Below are 18768 nucleotides of genomic sequence, written 5' to 3' on the forward strand. Positions count from 1 at the left end.
GCCCAGGTGGAGTTATTAAAGCGAAAATTGCTGGGAACGTTAAAATTTGAGGAGTGCAGAACGAGATTACAGGGATAGTGAAGGGTGAGTCCAGGGAGAATTTGTAAACAAGGCTGAGAATTTTAACATTGGAAGGTTGTTTAAGTTTAAGTCACTGTAGATCGACAAGAATGGTGGGTGAAATGGGACTTGGTGCAAGTTTGGAAATGGGAAGTGGAGGTTTTGGATGATGTGGAGGGTGGAAGATGGGAGTTTAGTCAGGAATGCATTGCAATATTCAAGTCTAGACATAACAGATATGAATGACAGTTTCAGCAGAAGTTGAGCTGAGGCAGCAGCAAGGTGGCATGGTGTTACAGAGATGAAAATAGGTAGTCTTAGTGATGGCATCTGATTGGAAGTTCACCTCACATCAAATCTAACACAAAGTTTGTGAACAGGCTGGTTCAGCCTCATGAAGTTGTCAATGAGAGGGATAGTGTCAATGACTAAGGAGGAGAGTTTGTGATGGGAACAAAAAATGGTTTGGATCTTGCCAAATTTCTGCAGAACATGTACATTATTGTTATTCTATCATGCACCACAAGGCCATTGTGTTGTCTATCACTAAGTGTCCCTGAACTAAATGGCTTCCTAAGCAATGTCAGAGGACATTCAAAAGTCAACCACATCAATAAAGATTTGCAATTGCAATGTAAGTCATCCTGCACTAAAAGGAATCAGATAAATTTTTGCTGATGAAAGCTTTGTGGTCAGTGTTACTGAGACAGCTTTCAATTCCAAATTTTATCATTGAATTTAAATTCCACCAGTTACTATAGTAGGATTCAAACCTGTTTTCCAGAGTTTCTGGATTATGAGTCCAGTGACATGGCAACTAGGCTACTGGCCCCCCCTGATGTTGGTTGTTGGATAAACTGGATGAAAATCTATAGGTAGTGGAAGGATCACGAGAGGTGGTGATAAAGTCCATCTGTCATTCATGTATGGGGGAAAAGAGGTTGTTTTTTGAATGATGCAGCACATAGTAACAGAGCGAAATCATTAGCAAAGCAGAACAATAGCCAGGAATGGAAAATCTGGAAATCTGTCTTCCAAAAAGGCCTTGGAATTTTAAAACTGAAATTGATAGATTTTTATCAGGTACATGTATCAAAGAGTATGGATGAAAGATGATCAGCAATGAGATCATTTTTAAAAATTCATTTAGGGAATGTGGCCATCACTGACTAGGCCACCTTTAATTGCTTGAGAAGGTTAAGGTGAACCACCTTCTTGAATTGAGACAGTCCTTGGGGTGTCAGCATAGCTACAGTGCTTTTAGGAAGGGAATTCCAGAATGTTGATCAAGGGAGATTAAGGGAATTGTGATATAGTTCTGAGCCAGGATGGTGGGTGGCTTGAAGGGGAACTTGGAGCAGGGGTGCTGTTGCTATGTATCTGCCACCCTTGTCCTTCTAAATTTGTCGAGTTTGCAGGTTTGGAAGATGTTGTCAAAAGAGCCTGGTTGAGTTTCTGCAGAGTACCTTATAGATGGTACATACTGCTGTTGCTGTGTGTATCAGTGATGAAGAGAGTGAATGCTGAAGATGATGAATGGTGTACCAATCAAATGGGCTGCTTTATTCTGGAAGGCGTCCAGTTCCTTGATTGTTGTTGGAGTTGAGCTCATCCAGGGTCCTCGTAGATGGTGAACAGGTTTTGGGGAGTCAGGAGGTGAGTTGCTCACTGCAGAATACCCAGCCTTTGACCTGCTTTTGTAGCCACAGTGTTTATATGACTTTTCCAATTCAGCAAACATTCTAACTTCTGACCTCACATTGGAGGGAAGTTCATTGATGAAGCAGCTGAAAATGGCTGGGACTGGGACACCCTGACGAATTGCCTCGCTGATATCTTGGAACTGAGATGACTGGCCTCCAACAACCCCAACCACCTCCTTTATGCCAGATATGACTCCAACCAGTAGAGAATTTTTCCCCGATTCCTGTTGACTCCAGATTTGCTAACGTCCCTTAACATGGTCAAATGCTACTTTGATGTCAAAGGCAGTCAGTCATTTCACCTTTGGAATTCAGCTCTTCTGTCCATGTTTGGACAAAGGCCATAATGAGATCAGCAGCTGAGTTGCTTTGGCAGAACTCAAGTTACTGGTATCGTAACTGGAACAGCTTGGCTTGGGGCACAGCTTGTTCTGGAACACAAGTCTGGAACTTTGCCAGAGCCCTAGGCCTAGTGTCTAGTGCCTTCAGTCGTGAATTGATTGAATTGAATTAGCTGAAGACTGGCATCTGTGAGGAAGTTGAGATGGATCATCCCCTTGGCACTTCTGGCTGAAGATGAATGCAAATGCTTCAGTTTTATCTTTTGCACTGATGTACCAGGCTCCACTGTCATTGAGGATAGAGATTTTTGTGGCACCTCCTCCTCCAGTGAATTGTTTAATTGTCCACCACAATTCAAACTTGAAATATGGCACATAATTAAGGACTGAATTTTTTACTTCTTTTCGATAGTTCAATAATTGTATTGAGTTCTTACTAAGAGATTTAACTTGAAAGCAGCCATTGCACATTTTCTGTCAATTTAAAACATTTTAAACTTACAGTTTCACTGTATGCAAATGATGATTTCTGAAGAAAGCAGGTTTGGCTATTTTACTAGGTTTATGGCTGTAGAGAGGGCTATAAAATGCAGGCCCAAGATCATTCAGGACTTTAATGTTACGTACCTATTCTGGTTAAACATCTGAACAAATCCCTAAGATAATTGTTGCATACTTGCTAAATTCTTCACTTCTACAATGTGTACCTTCTGTCAATGCACTAAGATGAGTATAAATTACAACACTGCAAGTTTGTGTCACTTAGTAAATAGTGAAAACACTGCCCTTAGTTATATTGGCCTTCAGTTTAAAAGTGAACATCTATGGTTCTGTAAGTAAATAGTGCTCGATGGTTCATATATTTCATTCTTGTGACAGTATTGTGTTTTGTTCAAGCCCCTATCTTTAGCAGTGGATAATAACAACCATCTAATATTTATTGCATGAAGCACAAGCCCTTTAAAAATCAGTTTCTTCATTTAATTATTACATTGTATAATTATTATATTGATAGTTAAACAACTAAGTAATTTGCAGAAGTCAGTTAGCTCTGCTCTTGCATTGTGTTGGTATTGATAAAATTTACATGCTGCCAAGAAGCAAGTTTGCAGAATTATGGAAAAAAGAAGATGCAAGGGCAAAAGAAAGTGCTGAACTTTATGTTAAATGTACTTTAAACAACATCCCAGTTGCTTTTTTCTTCTTTGTCATAGAGCAAAAGTATGTGTTTTTATTAGGAAAAGCTCTCTTCAGAAGTCTTGTGTGGAGGGCCTGAGGCATTGAACTCAACAGTAAATGGACATTCACAGCTGGAAACTGATATATCTTTCAGCAATTTCAATGACATCAGACAGAAAAATCTAAGAGAAAATGGATGTCTCTCTAGTTTTACCTCCATTGCATGGCTTTTTGCTGCCCCTCTGCACTACACACATGATTAGCAGCAACCACACGTTATGTCCCTGTTCAATGACATGGCTTCGGCCTGATGGAGGGCTAAAGGTTATACATATATGTCAGAAGACTGGGAATTCAAACTACAGAATTTAAATTCTGTTGACAGGTTTATTAGTTAGTTCTTTTCCCCCTCGAGGTTGCTTTTCACGATTAACAGTCCACATAAGTCACTGTTCCTATTTAACTGCTGCATGTTTCCTTTTTTTGACTTTGACAGAGTGACTGAGACTGTTTGACGTATGGTTTTATGTTGCAAATTCCTGGTGTAGTATCAGCACTGCTTTCAATTGACATCCTTATGAAAGACAATTGGAAATGAGGATTGACTGCTGGAGTATTTCTGGTATCTTGAATTGACCAAGGGGATGTGATCTGTATGGGGCCAAGCCAAAGAATAGTCACAGTGGACCTGTAAAGTTTGAGAGTGTGGCCTTAACTGATATATTGGGAAGCACTGGTCAGAATTAGCTACCTGCAGCCATAATGTGGGGTGTATACCTTTTACTTCCTTAATCTTATGTGGTATTATATAACTAATTTCCATAAATAGATTTTCCCTATTTCTAAATGTTGCGTTAATCCTCGAGGACCGCATGTAATTGCCCTACTACATCAGTGTATTCCAAATATTCAAATTGCTGTAATGTGGAGGTGCCAGTGAGGAGCTGTGCTCTGAAAGTTTGTGACTTCAAATAAACCTGTTGGACTATAACCTGGTGTTCAATTACTGGAGAAGAAATAAATGCTCAGTTGCTAACCATTATGACTTGAGATTATAAATTATCATCGATATCCTACACTGTGTTTCACAAAACAATCAAACTGGGAATACTTTCGTAATTCACGCAAAGTCTCTAATTTTTTTGGTGTCTTATTTTCTCCTTTCCTCAGCTTTGTTCCAAAGCATCTCTTTCCATGGATACATAGATTTATTTTGGATATGACTTTATTCTGTAATTTTGTGGGCAGGGTTTGGAAGAATATGTATAAAACTGCTTTTTAAAATTGAAACTATTATTAAAATGCCCATTACTCTTGTTTTGATGAAGGCTTTTAAAGTCTAATATTTGGAAAGGATTTTATTGCACTGTACTCAAATAATCATACTGACTAGTTGTTTTTGTTTAATCTGCTGTATATGTGTGTGTAAACAAATATCTTAATTATATACTCCAGGAATCACCAAGCAAGGAAGGTGCTCAGTGGTTTCTGTTCAATTGGAATACAATAATTAGCATTTTAAAATTAATGGCGTTTTTACAAAATATACAGTAAATAGATAAACAAAGGCATTTCCAAACGGAAAGTTGAATGACATTGCAAACGGTTAATTTATTTCACTTATATGAGCTATCACTTCAATAAGTGGTTACCCTAGGTGATGGACTAGTGAGAAACCATGTATGGCAGACATTCATAACAAAAGACAAACAGCTCTGCAATTGAATGATAAAATGTGTGACAATAATGAAAATCGGTTTATATTTCTCCATTACTTCATGGTTGTCAGACTGTTTAACTGTGCATTACTCTGACCAAAGCTTCTTAGTTGCATGCTGCTTGACTAGTAAATTCATGGCTGTAACCTCTAATACTGGGCAGTGAAAGACATGCTTGTCCACCTTAATTAATTTTGGTTGTCACCATTGTAATCTCTGTTACGAATGTGGGAGCTAACCAACGAAGGTATAAAACAAAATATTTCTCAAGTCGGTCTGTCATCCATCGCTGTATTTATTTTTCATGTGCAGGCACCGACAACAATGACAGAGAGTGGAAAAGAGAGTTTGTCTCAAGAAATGACCAACTCACCAAACAGCAGCAGTCAAACCTGGGTGATGGGCCCAGCAGCCTCACAGAATTCATTATTACCTGGCAGGATTTCTTCTGGCACCTCAGCCGCAGCTTCTTTCTTCATCAGGTATTTGATTAATTCATTCAAATTGCTGGAAGTTAAGTTAATTATTTTCAGTCAAACCTTGACTTGTCAGCATGACTTATTTTACAAAAGAAGTTACTTTAGGAAAAGGACTTCAGTCAGCAATAAATTCCAGGATTGGCAGATATTTGTTAAACACTAGGAATTGATTTTTAAGGAAATAATGAAGCTATTGGATAATCTGATACATTTTGTTTCCCTTTCCCTTATTTTGTAAATTATTTCTCCAATGTTTCCTTTGGGTAAGAACTTAACTCGGGCATCGTTCAGTAAAGACCCTCCCGACCCGAAATGTCAGCTTTCCGGCCTCCATTCAATAAAGAGGTAAAGCAGGCTCCTGATTTGCCATCACACACTTTACACTTGATCGAGATCTATTCATTTGTGTCTGTCACCTTCAATGCCATGATATATTTTCCAACAAAGTGATAAAACCAAATTTTAGATGTCTGTTTAAATTTCTGATGAAACTGCTGGGACTGTAATCATAATCTTAGAACTCGTGGATTCTTCATTTTGTTCTTCTTTGGCTAGGGAGAAGCTCCCTTTCTATCTTGAGTAGATGGTTGAGTTTTGTGCATGTAGGAAGAAAGGACAATTATTTCTTCTGAACGTGCTGCACTTAGTAGTTGTCACATGCTAAATTATCCAAATATTGTAAATCATTGCATTTGAATGAATAAACAGTATATCAAGCCATTTCAGAGTATGTGGTGATCCCAAGTCCTGTCACCCTTTTCCAATATGGGTCTGTGCTTTAATTTATTTAAAATTCATGGACAGAATTTTCTTTCTCTTTTAAAATGTGTGGGGGCAAGTGTGTTAGATAGCTCAGTCAATTGCCCACCAACCAGCTCATTAAGACCTGGCCTGTGAGCAAAATGGAGTGTCTAGCTCTATCACAGACCTCAACACTGGTGATCTGGGTGACAAGGCAGAAGCTGGCAGCTTCAAGGTCCTAAAGTCCGCTGGTCAAGGCCTACTCCTCAGGGAACCCTGTGGCAAAATGGTAAGTAATTTCTAACTTCTTGTATCTGGGTTGGAATTGCCAAGAGAGTGGGGACAGAGGCAAGGGTAGGGTGGTGGCTTTCAGAGGCCCATTCCCTTGCTCCCCACCCATGCCTTCAATTACGCCAAGATTGAGAGATTTGGAGGCCCCAACTTTGTCTCACTTGCTGGGGAGTCAGCTGATTGGGAAGTTGGTGAGTTCAGATTAATTGATCACATAAGGGTCTTAACGATTGGTGAGTGGAGAAAGCCCCCAGTTTCATCCAATACTTAATTGTTGAGGTAGCAAGAAAATGGTGAGTAACTCACCTGGGCCAACTTTCCCCATTATTTTCCCTTTTCACCAAATTCAGGGAGAGAAAAGTTACATCCTATATCACTCTACACCAGTGAGAAATGCAAACTATTACCATTTCTGACATACACAAAATAGCTAGTTTTTCAAAAATATTAATATTTCAAACCTAAGGTTTGGAGGAGAGACAGTAGATAAGATAATGTTAATCGGATTGAACTAATTCTCCTGGACAGTCCTTGAATCCTGTTGTTTGCATCTTGCTAGACTTTAGCCCCTCACCCAGAACGACATTAAAATCTTATTCAGTTTAGGTGCGTCAAAAAGAATCTACCACCATGTGAGGAAAAATGCCACCAAAGTAATGTTTACTGCGTTGAGCTGAACTAAAAAAGAAATGATGCATTGACTCTAAGTAATTGTTGCTATCAGATGCATTGCCATGTGGGTCAATCAAAACAATGTATATATCTCAGTTAATGTCCAGTGCCAGAGATAATAGACTCAAACGTATTGGGTGTAAAAGCTTTTGCTACACTGACTACACTATGCAATTTGTATACTTTGAAGTACTAAAAATAATGCATTTCTCAATGTTCATAGTATAGATACAATAGTGCGCTACTGACACTCATAATTTTGTGTAACCCTTTATGTAGAGGAAGAGTTATGTTTCCATTACAATCAAAACGTCAGCTGCATGCTGGCTTCAGTCTCGATTTCCATATGACTGTATCTTTCTGAGTCAGACCAAAAGAACTGCGGATGCTGTAAATCAGAAACAAAAACAGAAATTGCTAGAAAATCTCAGCAGGTCTGACAGCATTTGTGGAGAGAAATCAAAGTTAACATTTCAGTTCCAGTGACCCGTCCTCAGACCCTTCTTCATTACAAGTGCAACTGTCCAGTACAACTGGCCTGAGTCAGAAAGAAACAAAAGCAGAAATTGCTAGAAAAGCTCAGCAAGTCTGGCAGCATCTGTGCAGAGAAATCAGAGCCAACTTTTCAGGTCAAGTGACCTTTTCTCAGAACTAGGGAAGAACCTGAGTTCTGAGGAAGAGTCAATCGACCCGAAACGTTAACTCTGATTTCTGTCCACAGATGCTGCCAGATTTGCTGAGCTTTTCTAGCAATTTCTGTTTTTGTTTCTTTCTGAGTCAGGTCAGTTGTACTGGACAGTTGTACTTGTAATGAAGAAGGGTCTGAGGATGGGCCACTGAAACTGAAACGTTAACTTTGATTTCTCTCCACAGATGCTGCCAGACCTGCTGAGATTTTCCAGCAATTTCTGTTTTTGTTTGCATTAGTAATTACCGACAATCACCATTTCTTGCTCTAAAGATAAACAGTTATAAGTGACGAGTCTTGTTTTCCTTCAGGTTGTAAATTTTTATTACAGAAATGATCATTTATTTCTATCAATGTATCGGTGGAAAAAATAGACCATGGTGCTATTTCAATGAAAGTATTTCAATCTGCAAGTTGACATATGGGTAGCATCTAAAAGGTCTAATAAAACTGAGGTCACCGACAATCAGAGAGAATAGCTTGTCCATCTTCTATAAGGCACAAATTAGGGTGTGATGGAATACTCTCCCCTCTCTGGATGAGTGTAGATCCACCAACACTTATGAATCTTAACACTACCCAAGCCACAACCAGCGTCCTGTCTGCTACCTTAAACATTCACACCCTCCTCCACCACCAAGCACTGTGGGAGCAGTGTGTAAATGTTCAAAATATACTGCAGCAATCACCAAGGGTCTTTCAACAGTCCCTTCCAAACTTGCAATCTCTACAAGCAAGAAATACAAGGGCAGGGTGGGAATAGCACTATCACTGGCAATTTCCTCTTCAGGTTACACAGCATCCTGACTTGTACTTGCTACTCCTTTATGGTCACTGCGTTAAAACCCTGTATCTCACTCCCTAGCAGTATTGTGTTTGCACTTGCAGATGGGTTGCAGTAGATCAAATGACAGCTTACCAGCACCTTCTCAGAGCAAGTAGACATGGACAATAAATGCTGGCCTTTAGAGCAACATGTTCACTTTTCAAGAAAGAATGTTAAAAACAATTGTATGTAGGTCAAAAGATCAAAGCAACTACATTAAAGAATTCAGGGACAGATTTATAAAGACTATTCTAAATGTTACATTACACATGTAATTCGCATTTAAAATGCATCAAAGTTACAGGTATGCAAATTTCAGCACAGTTCTGACATTTAGACATTCATTGGATGATTTATGTTAATGCTGATGCAAATTGCAGGTTAATGTTATGAAATGCAAGAGAAAGGTGACCTTCATGTCACTTACACTAGTGAATTTAATGTACAGAAGAAATATTAAGTAATTTTCAACAGGTAAAAATAAAGTATTGCTTCAAACAGTTTGCTGAACTAAAATCATTAAAGCACCAATTAGTTTTACTGTTCATTGATTTTGAATGAAAGACTCATAAAAATGCTAATAACTTTGTTTGTATAATAAACTATACAAATATTCCAACATTACACTGACAAGTTATTGGAGCACATGTGGTAAACTCCTAGGAGAGTACTGTTGAATAATAGTAGGTGAAGCAACTTTAAATATTTTCAAATTTCAAAAGGACATACAATAATCTGCTTAATTTTGTTACACAAACAAATGTACAGTCCATTAGGTCGCAACATTGTTTTTATACAGCATGTTGACAAAGTACAGTTTTTCTTCTTAGTGCAGTTTGTATTTCAAAACAATTTGTTGTGGAGTATGTCCCATTCAAAGTCAATAGCAGTGACAGCACAATGCAGCCTACATAATGTTAAACCATGTGGCAGTCACTGACACTTGATGGGTCAGTGATAAGCATTTGGTCATTAGGATCAACCATGAAATGCCTCCTATATAATTGAGGTTACTCAAAAGAACAGATACCATATCAGCTTTAGCTGTGGGGGCACAGCTTGCAGATGCTCAATGTACTGATTGTTCTGTGACTGAGCATATGATTAGTGTATTGAGGCAGTATGTTCCTAATGAAATGGCAGCAAAATGCATATCAGTAACACCAGTGCTGAAAAATGACTAATGTGGTGTTCTTCAGTGCATTTCACTGCTCAATTAGTGCCTATAAACTGTGCTTGCGGCATTAATTTGTTTTAACTCTAATGATCAGATGGGTTCTAGCTAAACATTGCTAGAAAAGCAATCTTATTCTTTTTGCTCATTAATTTTTCTCATGCCTCATTTCTATATTGAAACGGGTGTCCAGTGATTTAGAACTATTCTCATGTGTCTTGAATCCATCTTAATTAGTTTGTTACTGCAGTGATGTCACGCTATCTGTTTACTAAGAGTATGTCATTGCATTGATAGGGCAGTAGAGTGGAAGCTCCAGAAGTCTGAAGTAGGTTATCTATGAAGGTAGCCCAGCCAGCCTTTGGATCAGTTCACTGCTGACAGCCTGCTAGAACTTCAACTGGCAGATGGAAAAATTGAGGTTTGGTTTTGGGGCTGGATGTGCTGTTGCCAGCAAAACTGGAGAACTCATGTTGTTGTAACTGATTTCACAATAATAAACAGAATGGTCCTCAAGGTGAATAAAAAATAAAATACTGTAGTTACTGGAAATCAGAAATAAAACCTGGTTCTTTTAATGATCACATTTGTTGAACTCCATACCTATTATTTTCAACTCGATAAAAAAGGACAAAGTATTATAAAGGAAATGCTTAAGAAAAATACTTTTTTTTGCAATATAGTATATAAAAGATATAATACTGTTTGGATTGAAGTGTTGTCAAAGCCCTTTATGATCAGCACTTTTGAATTTTTGAGGAGAAAATTTGTGTCTGTCTGTGTTCAACTTCGATAGGAACAGGTGTACATTAAAAGCGTTATCCAGTTCCCTCTATTCCAATGTAGTGCATAGAATTTAACATTTGCAATTATAAGTGAAATGTATAAATTATGTTGTGACTTGTATACAAATAAAATATGCGTTAGGGATTGGGCATTGAAGTGAGAAAGAAGTATCATAGAATCTGAGGAAAATCTAAATTAACTGTGTAATTTCCACTCAAGGTTACAATTTACACCACATTATTCACATGAAGAAAAAGTGACAGCAACATAATGTTACAAACAAGTTATGCATGTGATGGTTCACTTTGAAAGCTAAAGGTCACCAATTTGTATTTAAATAAGACAAAAATTAGGTGATAATGGGCTAGCAAGTCATATTGAATTCACACTAATGGGAATGGCCAATGGGCTGCCTGGTCAGACAGGGTCAGCGACTAATAACTCAATTTTACATGGCTGAAATACTTTCCAAAAGACTTAAAGGATATTTATTCATCTTGCTAAAGCATTTAAAGTAAAAAAAAATGAGTGCATGAGTTAATCACAGAGTGTAAGTAGGCACAATGGTTAAAGCATGAAACAAAAATCACAGAGAGATGTCACCAGCTTGCTCGAACGTAGCAATATAAATTGTGATTATTTTGTGACAAGTACTTGTGGAATGATATAACCTACAAAGGCCTTTCCAACATATGTAGTTGCAAATATCTAAGTATTGGACTTTACTATTAAAAATCCTTAAGGTAGAGAAAAATATTGAGCCACGCAGTTTCCATTAGGATATAGTACAATTTTATGACACATTAATATTAGCAGTTTCTAACTGCTGTCACTGCTTCTGTCAGTAACAAAATCTTAACCATTGTGACTAAATTCCCTCTGACTGGCATAAACAGGTCTGTAGCAACTTGAATGCAATATCAGATCACTTCTTTCCTCGTTTATGTTACAACACTGTGCTGTCTTGACCAGGTTTTGAATGGGCAGCCAGTGTGTATAACTGTTTCAGGCAAGGTGGGGAGTGACACAGGTTGGCTATTCGTAAGAGATAGCAAGACCTGCAGGAGTCAGAGACAACACAGTGTGGAGCTGGAGAACACAGCAGGCCTGGCAGCATCAGTGGAGCAGGAAAGTTGACATTTCTGGTTGGGACCCTTCCTCAGAAAATTTGTAAGGTGTGAATCAGAATCCAATCCACTTATTTGTACTGAGCATCAGTGATCTAACTAGTGCTATTTGGTGAGTCACAGTGAGACACTCTTTTTTTACTTTCAGCTCTCACAACTGAATCCCAGACCTCAAACAGACTTGGACCTTACTCTGGGGAGAGTAGCCTGTTATCTATCTGTTTACCACAAGTGGTTTTATTGCCCTATAATGGGAATATCACAACTCAGCAACCATCTAATATGGAGCAAGCCATCAAAATAACTCTAAAAGCTGATTCAATTTCAAAGGAACAGCCAATGTGTAATCAAAGTTAAAGATAGCTAAAAAAAGCCATTTGCTTCCGGGTTGAAGTTCAGTCATCTATGAATGCTGACAGGCTATTTAGCAGCAGAGGGTGGACAGGTTGTGTGGCGAAGGGGAAATTGCAGGGGAGTTTGTTGGCTATCAGCCAGGGTCTTGACTACTGGCTTGTTTTGATCTTGTTACCCCAAGAAGGTGAGGTCAGTTATACTGGTCCACTGCCATCCAATCATGGTCAACATTTCAATAGTTTTCTTAGCTCTCGCTATGCTTCTGTTTCCTGATGGCAGTTCAGACACAGAGATTGCTTTACTTACTCTTAAATGAGCCCTCTATTTATAAGGCACAATACGATTTACAGTAAATCCATTTTTATTAGATTCTTACTTTAATCAATTCTCATCTTTTTTTTGGCTAATTTGAAAGGAAAGTGCCTGTCTGTTTAATATAATTAGCTGTAATCTAAATGGAGCTTAAATCCTGTTCTCAATCATGCAAGTGCATTGTGTAGTAATAGATGTATTAAGATGAGGAAGCAGGCATCTGTTAGCGAAAAAAGAGGTCAGATTAATTTAGTTCTGGTTGGTTTAGCATGTTCTCTGCGCCATTGAAACTTCCAACACATCACTGTTTGCTAACAGTGATATTGCCTGCATGATAATTATACTGCAAAGCAAGAATCTCAAAAAGAAATAGTTCAAAATTTTCCCAGGTAAGTAATATAATTGCAATACACACCTATTACCAACAAAAAGACATGAAAGGTTTAGTTTTTAAAATTGTACAGTAGCTTAGTACCCATGTACTCACATTTTTGCACAGGTTTATTTTGACTTTTCATTATTTTTCTAGACCCAGCATCATCTTACAAATCTTGCATTTTATACCAATTAAATAAAATGGATATACTTGTTGCAAGTGGAGTTCAGGACATAAACATCTTTAGCATGATGTGTTGTGCTCAAGATGTGGAGGTGCCAGAATTGGACTTGGGTGGACAAAGTCAGATGTCACACAACACCAGGTTATAGACCAACAGGTTTATTTGAAATCACACAAGCTTTTGGAGAACAGCTGCTTCGTCAGGTGCAGTGAGAGAGTAGAGCGCACAGACCCTGAATTTATTGGCAGTGGGATTGAGTGTAGAGCGATCAAAAGATCATACAACTGGTGTGTGTGGAGTGTCAGATGATAAGTCTCTGCAGGTGACCAAGAGTGTTAGATGGTGAGTAAAGTGTCAACAGCTGAATAACCAGCAAAGGGATGACCTACACTCCGATTAAATGAGACAGAGAGATAGTTACAAAAAATTAAAAATAGGGTGGTCCTGGAGAAAAACTAAATGACTGGAATTGCATGCTGAATTCAAAACTGTACAAACTAGTGAAGGTAGAGACATCATAACAATTTATGAATGCTGTCAAAACAGGACAGTAAGGATGATTTTACAGATACAGAACAGTGTGGTGGGGTCACCTATAGCGTGACATGAACCCAAGATCATGGCTGAGGCTGTTTTAATGGGTACAGAACATGGCTGTCGGTCTTTGCTCAGCGATTCTGCAATGTTGTGTATCTCAAAGTCCTCCTTGGAGGATGCTTACTCGAAGATCGGAGGCTGAATGCCCTTGACCACTGAAGTGTTCCCCAACTGAGAGGAAACATTCCTGTCTGATGATTGTTGCTTGGTGTCCATTTACCCATTGTCATAGTAGCATCTGCATGGTTTCGCCAATATACCATGCCTCATGGCATCGTTGCCTGCAGCATATGAGATAGACAACATTGGCCGAGTCAAATGAGTATCTGCCGTGTGCGTGGTGGGTAGTGTTTCCATGTGTGATGGTAGTATCCATGTTGATGATCTGACATGTCTTGCAGAGGTTGCCATGCCAGTGTTGTGGTCAATGCTGTCCTGAAGGCTGGGTGGTTTGCTACGAACAATGGTCTGTTTAAGATTTGGCAGTTGTTCGGAGGCAAGAAGTGGAGGCACGGGGAAGATTTGGCGAGGTGCTCATCGTCATTGATGACATGTTCAAGGCTGCGAAGAACATGGCATGGTTTCTTCACTCTGGGGAAGTACTGGCTGATGAAGTTTACTCTATTGGTTGTATCCTGTATCTATCTTCTGAGGAGGTTGTTGCGGTTTCTCGCTGTGGCTCGTCGGAACTGGTGATCGATGTGTTGAGCATCGTATCCCGCTCTCATAAGGGCATCCTTCAGATGTCCATCGCGTTCCTCTTCATCTGTGCAAAACCTGTGTATGCGCGGGGCTTGTCCGTAGGGAAGGGCTTCTTTAATATGTTTAGGATGGAGGCAGGAGAAGTGCAGCATCGTGAGATTATCTGTGGGCTTGTGGTAGAGTGAGGTACTGAGGTGTCTGTCCTTGATGTGTGTTTCCAAGAATGAGACTGATTCTGAAGAGTAGCCCATGGTAAGTCTGATGGTGAGATGAAACTTGTTGATATCGCTATGTAGTGATTGCTCACCTCCGATCTTCGGGTGAGGGTCCTCCAAGACAGACTTCAAGATATACAACAATGCAGAATCGCTGAGCAGAGACTGTTAGCCAAGTTCCGTACCCATGAAGACGGCCTCGACTGTGATCTTGGATTCATGTCGTGCTACAGGTGACCCCACCATACTAGAAGAAGGCTAATACCTGAAATGTTGATTTTTCCTCCTCCAGATGATCCTTGGCTTTTCCAGCCTCCTGTTTGTCCACCTTGGATTCCAGATCAGCAGTTTTTTGTCTCTGACCCCTCCATACTGTTCTGTATCTATAACATCTTCCTTACTGTTCTATCTTGACAGCATCACCTTGATAAATTATTGTTATCTCTCTACCTTAATTTGTACAGTTTTGAATTCGGCATACGATTCCAGTCATTTAGTTTGTCTCCAGTACCACCTTATTTTTAATTTTTTGCAATTATCTCTCTGCCTCACTTAATTGGATTATAGGTCATCCCTTTGCTGGTTATTCAGCTGTTGACACATTACTCACTGTCTAACACTCATGGTCACCTGCAGAGACTTATCATCTGACACTCCACTCACACCAGTTCATAGAATCATAGGATCCCTACAGTGTGGAAACTGGCCATTTAGCCCAACTAGTCCACACTAACTCTCAGAAAAGCATCCCACCCAGATTCACACCCCTACCCTATCCCTGTAACCCTGCATTTCCCATGGCCTACATATTACTGGACACTATGGGCAATTTAGCATGGCCAATCCACCTCACCTGCACATCTTTGGACTGTGAGAGGAAACCCACACAGACATGGGGAGAATGTGCAAACTCTACACAGACAGTCACCTGAGACTGAAATTGAACCTAGGTCCCTGGTGCTGTGAGGCAGCAGTGCTAACCACTGAGCTACCATGCCACCAGTTGTATGATCGTTTGATCTCTCTGCCTATAAACTCTGGGTCTGTGTGCTCTGCTCTCTCACTGCACTTGATGAAAAGGCTGTGCTTCGAAAGTTTGTGTGATTTCAAATAAACCTGTTGGACTATGATCTGGTGGCTTCTGTTGTGCTCAAGGGAAAGAAGCATGGATTGTGCCAGGAAGTTCTAAACAGCAATGGGATCAACACGGAACAGGTTATTCTAATTTTTTGACAGAACAATAAGAAGGGCAGCATGGTAGCTCAGTGGTTAACACTGATGCCTCACATCACCAGGGGCTTGGGTTTGATTACTATTTTGGGTGACTGTTTGCATGGAGTTTGCACATTCTCCCCATATCTGCATGGGTTTCCTTCAGGTGCTCTAGTTTCCTCCCACAGTCTAAAGATATGCAGGTTAAGTGGATTGGCCATGCTAAATTATCCCTTAGTGTCCAGGGATGTGCAGGCTATGTGGGTTAGTCATGGTAAAATGTGGGGATAGGATGGGTCTGAGTGCATTGCTGCTCAGAGGGTTGGTGCAGACCCTTCATTGGCTGAATAGCCTCTATGTGAACTGTAGGGAATCTGTGATTAACACAAAGACTCATTTTATGCCTCTCCCAGAAGCAAACCCCTCCATGGAAATTTAGTACTAAAAAAAATTAATGTTTTCAAAAGTATGTAGCAGTTTAATGGCTACATACATAACATTCACTAACATACTTGACAACATAAATTGACCTTAAGTGGAATCATTGGGGCTGAATCTTATGTTTTTTGGCCAAAAATGAGTTGCATTATGTTTTTGGAGGCTCCGTTATCACAAAGCCTATTATCATATTTTACCAAGCTAACCTCATTGATTACCTACCTCACCCCATGGTGTTCTGTCACATCTGATTTCCACCTCATCTTACCACACACAATCCCAGAGCATCTCACCACACAGCAGTTATCTGCTGAAAGACTGGGATCCTTGCACCCATGCCATCTTTAAAATCCCATGATGCACCCGGACAAACACTGTCAATCTGGAGCTGCCCTGTGTGGTTCTTGACATTTACCTAGATATGGCAGACGGGGGGAAATCAGCTCCCTACTTTGCAGACAGTCCTGGAGGATGGGATGGTGCTGATGCTGCTTCTCCTTCAGGACCAGCAGTGCAGGCCACCATGCCAGACTGTTTCAGCCTGGTGTTAGGTTGTCCTGTGGTTGAAGCTGTCTGAGTCATCTGGAGGAATGCCCAGCAATATAGGGAGAAGGTCAATGTCCTTCTTTACTCCGCCAGCGTAAATGCCGCCATCTTAGTTCACACGCAGTTTCTATCTGCACCAAAACTCATGCTATAGCTCTCTCATTATTGCTTGCAACATCTTTCCCACTCGCTCTCGCCCACCCGAACCCACAGCATCACTAATTCTACATGCCCTCTGAACTTGAGGGTTCATCTCCCTACCTGCAGTAATGGTAGACCATACGACATAGGAGCAGAAATTAGGCCATTCAGCCCATTGAGTCTGCTCCACCATTCAATCATGGCTGATAAGTTTCTCAACCCAAGTCTCCCACTTTCTCCCCATAACCTTTGATTCCCTTGACAATCAAGAACTTATCTATCTTTGTCTTAAATATACTCAACAACCTGGCCTCCACAGCCTTCTGTGGCAGTGAATTCCATAGATTCACCACCGTCTGGTTGAAGGAGTTTCTCCTTATCTCCATTCTAAAGGGTCCTCCCTTTACTCTAAGGCAATCCCCATGAGTCCTGGTCTCTCCTGCTAATGGAAACATCTTCCCAATGTCCTCTCTGTTCAGGCCGTTCAGTATCCTGTAAGTTTCAATTAGATCCCCCCTCATCTTTCTAAACTCCATTGAGTATAGACCCAGAGTCCCCAAATGTTTTTCATATGTTAAGCCTTTCATTCCTGGCATCATTCTTGTGAACCTCCTCTTGACCCGCTCCAGGGCCAGTATACCCTTCCTGAGGTATAGGGTTCCTGAGGTTCCAATCTGTCCAGTTGGAGCAGGACTTGGACTGGCTTTGGAGGCTGCTTTACACTTTCAGTCTCAGGAAGGCCTGAGCGAAGGTTATCACTCCTTGACTTGAAGGCCTGCTGTTAACCATTATGTGTCCTGGACTGAGAAGGCAAAGTGCAAATAAAGTAATGTAATGCAGGTATTGGGTGAGCACACAGTGTCTTTGCTGAAGCTTTACAATGAGAATTGCCGGTGCAGCCCAAGGTCATAAATGAATTGCAGAAATGTTCTATAAGTGGGTCATAAATGCCATGAGGTTTCTTAGAAGCTGGCACATATTGGATGCCAATGTCCATGGAAATTGAATGCATGTGGTTGGTCCCTATTGAAATGTTGGTGATTTGGAGCAAGCAGTGAGCTGAAGTTGCCAGGTGCTTGCTCTGGATTCCTTATTGAGCTTTCCAAATGGTAAGATCGGATGCTCAATGAGGCCAGTACAGCTGTTAACAAGCCATTTAACAGCCAATAATCGCTATCAGTCAGTTGGCAACTTGCCTGCTGCCTGGTGACAGTTACCATGCTGCTTGTGAATGGCATAAAAACTGGTGAGAATTGTTCCCAACATCAAGATAGGCCCTCAATGCATTTGCTTTCATAACTGCCAACTGAACCATTTGTTGCCCTATTCTGCCACACATCTCTCCATAACCCACGTCACTCAGTCCCCTATAAGATTCCAGCCTGGCTTTGCTGAGCTCAGTGATCTCAGCTTGGGAGAGGCTTGGGGTGCTATGGTTGCCTCAGTGATTGAGTGTGAGGGAGGATTCCAATCAGCCAGCATTCCAGTTCCCAATTGTGGTCCAGTGGCCTCTGCTCGAGTGTATGAACATGTTTAAAAATAGTACAAATAGGTAACAAAATTATAAATGTTTCAGTCTTCAGAGCTCTCAAAACCTCCAAAATTGTGTAAACTTTACAGAGGTTAATTGTAAGAATCATAAAATCCCTACTGTGCAGAAAGAGGCCATTTGGCCCATTGAGTTTGCACCAACCCTCTGAAGAGCATCCCAGCCAGACCCAATGCCCCATCCTGTCCCCATAACCGCACATTTAGCATGGCTAATCCACCTAGCCTGTACATCTTTGAACTGTGGGAAGGAACCGGAGTACCTGGAGGAAAGTCAGTCTTAAAGTTCAAAAATTCAACTTTGCAATGCAAGTTACTGCAGGACAATATTATATATTGTTGTCCAGATATTCACTTA

General features: G+C 40.3%; 1 protein-coding gene across 1 annotated transcript in view; it reads left to right on the top strand.

Moving 5' to 3' along the window:
- The window catches only part of kif26ab (kinesin family member 26Ab), a 177970-nt gene that overhangs the window by 96232 nt on the left and 62970 nt on the right, over window positions 1-18768 (top strand). The window contains exon 4 of the mRNA XM_048600411.1: window positions 5314-5483. Coding sequence (XP_048456368.1) covers window positions 5314-5483 — 170 coding nt within the window. The remainder of the gene's footprint in view (window positions 1-5313; window positions 5484-18768) is intronic.

The sequence above is a fragment of the Rhincodon typus genome, chromosome 8, assembly GCF_021869965.1.
Source record: "Rhincodon typus isolate 14 chromosome 8, sRhiTyp1.1, whole genome shotgun sequence".
Classification (NCBI taxonomy): domain Eukaryota; kingdom Metazoa; phylum Chordata; class Chondrichthyes; order Orectolobiformes; family Rhincodontidae; genus Rhincodon; species Rhincodon typus.